Consider the following 10,000-nt stretch of genomic DNA (forward strand, 5'->3'; position numbering starts at 1 on the left):
AAGTGACCTTAAGCAGAACAGATTTAGTGTGTGTGTGTATGTGTGTGTTTGTGTGTGTGTGTGTGTGTGTGTGTGTGTGCGTGCGCCTGCGTGTGTGTGTGTATGTGTACGTGTGCGTGTGTGTGTTTGAGGTTAGTCACACCGCTCTCAGCCTGTTGTTCTGCTTCATGGCCATTTAACTTCACTGTGGAACGGCTGTTTGGGAATCAAACACACACACACGCACACACACAGACAGACACACACAGATGCATGCACGCACACACCCGTGCACACACGCGTGCACACACACACACACACACACACACACACATACACACACACACACACAGACATAAGCATGCACACACACGGGCACACGTGCATACACACACACATCATGCTAAACTCATAACTGCTGCACCCCCCCCCCCCCCCCCCCCCCCCCCCACACACACACACACACTCTACCCCTACTCTCATTTGCACCTGGAACCAAAGAATTGAGATTGGATAAGAACTATCACTCGTACTACGCTCTGATGACGTCAGTACACCCTCCTAGCTCTAATCTCCTTGCCTGTAACCAGACATGTGGACTCGAGTCCAGTGACTTGGACTCGAGTCTGACTCGAGTCAGCGCGTGTGAAGACTTGCGACTTGAAATTTCAAGATCAGAAAGGACTTGCGACTCGACTCGACTTGCACGCCTTTGACTCGGGACTCGACTTGGACTTGACAGTTGTAACTTCCAATGACTTGGCGTGACTTGCCATGTTGGGTCTAAAAAAAAAGTACAAGTCCAACCCTTGTTTTCAGAATGCAACAGCCCGCCCACATTCTTTGTTTGAATCACGTCGTTGGCTGAATTCGAAACGGGAGGCAGTGACTCGATGACTCTCCTCCTACATAAACAGGTCACTGATCAGTTAGCTGATGAGGCAGCCGTTACGAACGGCACTAACGAGTGCGCCGCCTTGCGCATTTGATGTTACGGCGATTCTTGCGATTCTATGGCGGGAGTTACGTTCATCATGTTAGCGCTTAGCTTACGCATGCTATTTGAACGGTGAATGATCGTCAGACGGCGGAATCGTAAAATAGGCTATAAATAGATCTAGCGACAGCATATTTAGATACTACAATGTTGATTTATGCATTCGATTTTCAATATCTACATACATAAGTGTCAGAATAAAGAGTATGATAAGGTAGTAGCTTGGGTAGTAGCCATGTTTGTTTTTCAAGTTTCCGGTTGAGAGGGAGGTGGCGCACAGCATGTTGGGTACCAAGGCAGCGAAGTCAGCATCTGATGTATCCTCGAAATATCCTCGTTACGCCCACAAATGCAGTCAACTGCCGAGAGAGGAAATAAAGCAATTTTTCGTTTCGATTCACACTTGATGACTCGATGTCCAGTTAGCTCACTGGAAGGACAGCTGCCTTCCCCGTTTCGAATTGGGCCATTGTCCTAAGCAGTGCTATGCCATTGGCGGCCAGATGCGGCCGGACGCGGCGACCAGTGGCAACAGTGAAACACCATTTGCGAGTCTCCAGAACAAACATAGCCTACATTTTAAACCATCGCGGAAGTTAATTTATCTCCCTCTCAGCCCCAACTCATTTTGCATTCTTAATAGGGTAGGCTATGGAAGTTTGCACTGTGATCAACAAATATTTTCTATCAATGTTCAATGTAGGAAGTGTGTGTGGTGGGGCGCTGTGATGTGCAACACGCGTATGTAAGCTACACACGTGAAGCTCTCGCTCTCTCGCCCCTCGCTTACGACAGAAATTCAGTGAGAACCAATTGTCTAAATATTTTAGCTAAATGGTGATGGACATTGATTGTTGAACATTAGGCTATTTAAGCAGTTGAAATAAAAAAGCACACACTGCTGACATAACCGAACCACAGGACTTAATCTATTGTTGTTTTATAAAAGAGTACGCCTATCCGTTTTGCTTTCCCTGTCCTTTATGAATGCGCTTGCCTTCAGCCCCCGAAGGCAGTTACAGTATGTTCCGCTCCCACACACAACATGCTTGCGAGTCAGTCACTTCAAAGTGAAGTTCAGCCTTGCGAATAATTTCCACCATCGCGGACAAAACCACGTTATGATGGATATGTGGCGAGGTAAACGTTACGAATATGGCCTGCTTTTAAGTTTTCCCCAACCCAGGATGTGTCCGTAGGCTATGGCTTGATATCCCAGGGCTATATCACGACCACAACTCCACGCGCTGAAAATGCATGTTAAGCTCGCGCTTCTCAGAAAGAGTAGCCTAACCTCTCGGTAACATTCTTTGCATTGACCAGCCACTATCGGTTGAGTATTAGAATCAATACAAAAAGACACGTTTATAGGCTACATGTCTTAGTCTTCCAGCATGCAATCGAAAATAGGCGAGCAGAGTGGTCTTGCATCCATCAAAAGAGCTCCACCGGTTGCCTACTTTAGATGCTGGGTGAATGGTTCCAAAGGGAAATAATTTAGCCTATAGCCTATTCATGACAGTCTTGCAAAGAGACAAGACAAACGACCAAAATTGTCAAATAATTGGTCAAGGCGCGAGATGAGGAATACTTCATGGCTATTGGAAAAACTTTGAAGAAACTAAGCGCAAGCTGCTTCCCGCAAAGCTTGCGCTTGAGGGCTATAAACAAGCTATGCGCCCCGAACCTCACTGCTTGTTGTTCGATGACTTGAATCGAAACATTTCTAAGGACACCAGAGCTATCTTTGATTCCTGGAATACCGCCTCAGCCAGCTGAAAGCAGAGCAGCAGTATCCCATATGTCAAATGGTAAGATAATGCCATACCTGTTCCTTGAAAGTTTTAAAACTCAGCCTTGACCCACTATCATGTCAGCCACATCAGTTCAAACGCAATCTTTAATGCAGCCTATCGTGAAGTTTAAATGTAATGCGAGGTAGAGGTCGCACGCTACTGCTGAGCAGCGCAATGGGCATGGGTCGGCTCCCGTGGATAAAAGGCATGTTCCCTCTCGCGTGCTGCTCTCAGCCCAATCATTGCGCGCGCGAACCTTGTATCTCGTGGTGTCGACACCGCTTTATCTTATGTTTCTCACAGTTCAAACTATACATGCTTTGTTTGGTATTTTGGGGGAGTTTGGAGTCGCAATTACCGCTGCTTGGAAATGACACGTTAGAGCTACAAGACGCCATCACTGGAGAACTGGGATGTAACCCTGTTTTCCAAATTAACAAAAATTAGGAAACATAGAAGCAGAACTTTGTTTGGCTACAATCTATGACCTGGACGGTGAACTTAATCTTTTTGAAGAGGCATGAACAGCATACAAGTGCCTTTGAGGGGGAGGAGAGGGCGATTGGGGAGAACAGGGAGACGAGAGCATGGCGCGAGGCGCATATTCGTTCGGGAAAAATGAGAGCGAAATGTTGGATAGGGCATTACACACCTTCCTTCTTCCTACACTGTAGAAGCGCAGAAGGTTGCCTCGTTGCCATAACTGACATTCTGCAGCGCTAACGCCATGTTTAATTGACAGCGTGCTGGCGAATAGTCTAGTAGCCTAATATAATTAACAAGATGTGGATTAATGACTGTGCAAACGAAGTTCTAGTTAACTTGGTCTGTGACGCAGTAAAAATGGTTGGTGATGGGCCATTGCGGCGAGAATGTGAGGGGGAAAGCCACAATGCCGATATCAGCTTCAACAATAGTAGAGTAACTTTATTGATCCCCAGGGGGAAATTCAGGAAATTCATCATTACTTTACCAGGAATTTAATCCAACTAACTAGGCCTACTTTGTCCTCATTTCTTAGCCCATATGGACAAGTGTCTACTATAGACTATAGCCTAGTGCTGCACCATGCATGTGCTCATTGGTGGGTTCACAGTTATGACACTGTCAATGCTCAGCTTTTGGTTCACAGATAATGGGATGAAGTGAACATCATGGACCAGCTGAGACAGGGCTGCCTGCTGAGCTGTGCTATTAACTCATCATCCTGTCTCACATGTGTAGCCCCACTCCCCAGACGCACGCGCGCACACACACACACACACACACACACACACACACACACACACACACACACACACACACACACACACACACACACACACACAGGGCTCAATTAAAAAAAAAGAAATTTGATTACCCCTGCTGTATGTCATATCTTGATGAGAATGATGAGCTTAATATGGTACCTTAGGGAAAATGGCGTCTTTTAAAGCCAAACCAAAATGTTTACATTAGTCGAGTGTTACACTACAGTAAAGAGAGGGGGGGGGAGGTTTGGTAGCACCTGTAAGACATGAATAGGCTACTACTTTCACCCTTGGCCTTTGTGGGTAAATTCAAACATAGTACGCTGAAAGTGTGAATCCGCGTTTTCAGGTTGGAAGTGTAATATGGCCCCCTAATGTCTTGACAAAACCTTCCAGCCAAAGCGGTCAGCGGCGCTGCCTGTGCTCCTAGTGAAAAAGTTAACCATAGTCCTGTCCTTAGCGTTATGATGCTAGAGTCTGTATAACTTACAACCTTGACTAGATATGACCGGCCCACCACCAAGACCAGGGTGGAGTAGTGGAGTAGGTTTATGCCATCAGATGATGGAACGGACACACACACATACGCACACATTCTTGCAAACAGGACTATTTGCCCACTGGACAGTACATATTTGGCATATGGTTGCTCCTTTGTTTAAGTACAAATTCACATGAAATGTATTTTTATGTGAAAAAAAAAATGATTTTAAATGTCATTTTACATACACAGCACAAGCAGTAGACTGATTTCTCAGCAACTGTTTTAGTAATTGTCATCTTTTTACTCAGGTCTCATTATTATACTAATGAATTTATGATCGAAATTGTGATTGCAAGTAGAAAATCCCTTTGTGACTTGTTAAGGACTTGAAAAAAAATGAGACTTGGACTTGACTTGGCTGGGGTACGACTTGGACTTGGACTTGACTTGGTCAGATGTGTCTTGACTTGTGACTTGACTCGGACTTGAGTGGAAAGACTCGAGACTTACTTGTGACTTGCACATTAGTGACTTGGTCACACCTCTGCCTGTAACTACTGTAGCTAGTTTGCCACTCTGGACTCGAACCCCCGACCTGCCAGTCAATAGAGCTTGAAAGTGACGTCACTTCCCCCAATTTCATGGGACCTCAACGACGTCTTTAGCCGAAAATCGTAGCATGTAATCCAATGGCGGTATTGAAATGATATTTCGATCCCCTTCTTGTGACACGAGCTCCACATATGTTGATTCTGATATTTTTGTTTAATTTTTCGTACGAACCCCCAAACTTTTTAGAAAGCTGTCTTTCTTCACATTTTTCATGCAGACGGCCTCGGAACAAAACAATGATACTTCTGCATGAATAATCTTTATCTAGCCTCTTAAACAGCATATTCGTAGCCCAGCGCATATAATCACTGAGATCAGAAGATATTTACTCGCTACCATGTTGTTAGATGGTCATCTTAGGTCCCGTGAAATGCGGAACTAAGGGGCGGGACTTTCAAGCTCTATGCTCCAATTTGGGCATGGGACGGACGCACAGGACGATACAGCTGAGCTAAAGGTTTAGACCAGGGGTGGGAAACCTTTTTCATTCGAGGGGCCTCTTCAAATTTTATAAAGTCCTCCAAGGCCCGTACTATGAACACAGACCAGGATTTCCCCCTGCAGTTTAGGTCTGTATCAGTGTTAATTTTGTCAGCTTTTTTTTATTTAGTCTTAGTCATATTTTAGTCATTGCCTTCCCAATTTACTCTTAGTCTTAGTATAAATGACGAAAATCAGTTTTAGTCTTTGTCAATTTTTAGTCATTTTAGTCATTTTAGTCAACACTGTACATAATAGAACTTCTCCACACACTGTTTCTCTTTTTAACATATATCATTGACTGTACAGAATAAACCTTCTCCGCACACTGCTTCTCTTTTTAACACACTGTACAGAATAAACCTTCATCACACACTGGTTCTCATTTTCTAAAATTTAGTCTTAGTCACAATGACCAAAATCAATTTTAGTCTTAGTCATATTTTAGTCATTCCCAATTTAGTCTTAGTCTTAGTCTAAATCAGTGTTTCCCAACCTTTTTTGTCTTGTGTACCCCCTAAGCATTTCCGTTGCGCCATGAGTACCCCCTAAGTCAAGTTTTATATCGCTTTCTCTATCCCAATGTAACTAAGCTCCATGTATTTGTTAAAATTATATTTTTCCAAGTACCCCCTGCAATGTGCTCGCGTACCCCTAGTGGTACACGTACCCCTGGTTGGGAAACAAAAAAATCAAAAAAGGGCATTGACGAAATATTTTAGTCATAGTCATGGTTGACGAAATTAACACTGGTCTGTATTGAAGGTGGCCTTTCTTTACAACAGACCCCACCTTCACTAGTAGGTCCTCTGAAAACATAACGTCATAGAATTCGCAAATGTCATTTGCATAAAATTAAAATTCTGTTGGAGGGCGGATATGACGGCCGTAAATGACCCTTGAGAGATACGTTCCCCACTCCTGCACTAGACTGATAGCTCAGCACTATTGATTCTGTGCTAACATTCTACCGCTGAACTAAACTCGTTGGTATTCCATACACTCTACTGGTCATCCCAAACTCACAACTACTAACTAATAACTAATATATAATAACTAATATATAACTAGTAACTATTAACACAATCCCCATAAAGTGAAAGCCGAAAGCTCACATGGGAAACTCCCATTGCCATTGTGACACAGCACTCCACAGCACTGGTTAATTACTCCCCCCACCAACCTGGCAGGTCGGGAATTGAACTGGCAACCTTTGGGCTAGAGGTCTGACGGCCTAACCGCTTACCTATGACTGCCCTGTTATACTGCCCTAATCAACACCCATCGTCATTCATACTCATCCCCATAGTCATACTAATTTCCTCATTCATACTCATCCCCATAGTCATACTAATTCTCCACCCCCACCCCCACCTCCATCCTTACCCTTGCACCCCATGAACTCTATTAACATATCACGTCATGTCATGTCACTTGATTTCTCATTGCAGTGGTTGAGCACACGATGGAATGGGACACGCAGAGGCTCCCGTTGGTGACTGGACAAGGTAGCAATGTAGCATGGTAGCACAGTGGCTTAGTACACTACTGTGATTTGCAAGGTAGCAGTGTAGTGTGGTGGCTTAGTACACTACTGTGATTTACAAGGTAGCAGAGTAGTGTGGTGGCTTAGTACAGTACTGTGATTTACAAGGTAGCAGTGTAGTGTGGTCGCTTAGTACAGTACTGTGATTTACAAGTTAGCAGAGTAGTGTGGTGGCTTAGTACAGTACTGTGATTTACAAGGTAGCAGTGTAGTGTGGTGGCTTCGTACAGTACTGTGATTTACAAGGTAGCAGAGTAGTGTGGTGGCTTAGTACAGTACTGTGATTTACAAGTTAGCAGAGTAGTGTGGTCGCTTAGTACAGTACTGTGATTTACAAGTTAGCAGAGTAGTGTGGTCGCTTAGTACAGTACTGTGATTTACAAGGTAGCAGAGTAGTGTGGTGGTGCTTTGGCTTAGTGCATTACTGTGATTTACATTTACAAGGTAGCAGAGTAGTGTGGTGGCTGAGTACACTATTGTGATTTACATTCACAAGGTAGCAGAGTAGTGTGGTAGCACAGTGGCTTCGTGCACTACTGTGATTTATATTTACACGGTAGTAGTGTGGTGAGGTAGAACGGTGGCTTGGTATGCTACTGTGGTATAGTATTAAGTATGGTAGCACCGTCGTTTAGTATGGTAGCTCCTGTTGGTGACTGGACAAGGTAGTAGTATGGTGTGGTAGAGCTATGGCTTAGTACACTACTGTGATTTAGTGTGGTAGTGTAGTGGTCCAGACCGTATACTACTGTGATTTAAGGGGTGTGGTGTCATAGAACAGGGTATCAGTTTATTGTGTGGTTTAGTAATAGACTAGGCAGTTGTTATTTAGTGTTGTGTAGTAGAACGGGCAGTAGTGTAGTATGGTAGCACTGTGGTTTAGTACAGTAAACTGTTGTGGTTTAGTACAGTAAACTGTTGTGGTTTAGTACAGTATACTGCAGTGGTTTAGTGCAAAATACCACTGTGGTTTTACAGTGGTTTTTTTATGTTTTTGTTTTTTTTCCAGAGAGACTACTGGCTGTTCATTGGGCTTTTAGCTTCAAACTAGTAAAGGCCAGAACGACAGAAGTTTTAGATTAGAAATGTGTTTGAAATGGAAAAAAAGTTGTGGCAGAGGAAGTGGGTTTTGAGAGCAGAGTAGATGATGCGCCGATCAGATCAGAAAATGAAATGAAATGAAATGTTCCCAACAGAAATGTTTTTTTTCTCCTGACTCTGGCTCCTGAGTATGGGGATCATTCATCAGATCAAAAATAAACTTTCAATCTGAGTTCATCCTATTTTCACCTCCTCTCACTTGTTCACTTCCACGCTCCTCTCGTCTTTTGCCTTTTATGGTTTTGCCTCTCTGCTCTTGTTTAATCTCCCCTGCTCTCTGTCTCTCTCTTTCACTACCTGGGGGTGAGTGTGTGTGTTTGTGTGTGAGAGAGAGCATGTGTGTATGTAAGGCGGATGATGGTAGTCAAGAGTGTGCTATACAGGTACTTTTACTGTAATGTACAATTATGTGTATTGTGTATTTTTCGTATTTGTGTATCAATGGAAGCTGTCAGACACCCTCATTTCCTTCGGGATTCATAAAAGTACTCTGCTCTACTTACTCTACTCTACTCTGCTCTACTCTACTCAACTCTACTCTACATGTCTTTTGTGTCTCTGTTCCCTCCAACTGTCTTCATCATTCTCTCTTCAGGCATTGGCTGATGAGCGCCTACATCCTGCTAGGTAGCTAACTACCCTCCTATCTCTATGTAACTACACTATATCCCTGTAACTGTCTCCGTCTCTCTCCTCAGGCATTGGCTGACCAGCGCCTATAGCTAGCCTACATCCTGCTAGCTAGCTAACTATCCTCCTACCTGTATAACTACAGTATATAACCGTAACTGTCTACGTCTCCAGGCATTGGCTGACCAGCGCCTATAGCTAGCCTACATCCTGCTAGCTAGCTAACTACCCTCCTATCTCTATGTAACTACACTATATCTCTGTAACTGTCTCCGTCTCTCTCCTCAGGCATTGGCTGACCAGCGCCTACATCCTGTTTGCGGTGCCCTACTTCGCGTATGACATCTACGCCATGTTCCTGTGCCACTGGCACAAGCTGCGGGTCAAAGGTCACGAGGAGGTGGAGAACGGTCCGCGTCCCACGGCGACGGCCTTCCTCAGCTACCTGCGCCGCGAGTTCCTCATGGTGCTGCACCACGTCGTCATGGTCACTGTCTGCTTCCCCGTCTCCGTGGTAACTACAGTCGCTACGGCTTTTTACTCTTCTCTGTCCTTTCTCTCTCTTTCTGTCTATCCAGCTCTTTACTCATCTCTGCTCTCTTTCTGTCTGTCTCTCTCTCCCTCTCTCTCTTGCCTCTCCTTCGCTGTACTCTCCTCCTTCTTTTCTCCTCTAAATCTCTCTGTCTCTCTCCTTCTGCTTTACTTGCTCTCCCTCTCCTTCTCTCTCCCCCTCTCTCTCTCTCTCCCTTTCTAATCTCCTCTAACAGTGCCTGTGTGTGTTGGGTATCAGTGCAGGCAGACAGGGTGTGCATTTGTCTGTGTTTGTATTTATGGTTTAGTGTGTGTGTGTGTGTGTGTGTGTGTGTGTGTGTGTGTGTGTGTGTGTGTGTGTGTGTGTGTGTGTGTGTGTGTGTGTGTGTGTGTGTGTGTGTAAGCCATGTATAGTCTTTTGTCTAAAATAATGTATGGCCCCTGAGTGAGTGTCCTGGTGCGTGTGTGTGTGTGTGTGTGTGTGTGTGTGTGTGTGTGTGTGTGTGTGTGTGTGTGTGTGTGTGTGTGTGTGTGTGTGTGTGTGTGTGTGTGTGTGTGTGTGTGTGGCTATAATGGCTATTGTTCTGAGAATAG

At 44.5% G+C, this 10,000-nt stretch overlaps 1 protein-coding gene across 1 annotated transcript in view; it reads left to right on the top strand.

Moving 5' to 3' along the window:
* Positions 1-10,000, top strand: part of tlcd3bb (TLC domain containing 3Bb) — a 31,787-nt gene that overhangs the window by 7,667 nt on the left and 14,120 nt on the right. Inside the window, exon 4 of the mRNA XM_063188799.1 lies at positions 9,164-9,389. Coding sequence (XP_063044869.1) covers positions 9,164-9,389 — 226 coding nt within the window. The remainder of the gene's footprint in view (positions 1-9,163; positions 9,390-10,000) is intronic.

The sequence above is a fragment of the Engraulis encrasicolus genome, chromosome 2, assembly GCF_034702125.1.
Source record: "Engraulis encrasicolus isolate BLACKSEA-1 chromosome 2, IST_EnEncr_1.0, whole genome shotgun sequence".
In the NCBI taxonomy this organism is placed as follows: Eukaryota; Metazoa; Chordata; class Actinopteri; order Clupeiformes; family Engraulidae; genus Engraulis; species Engraulis encrasicolus.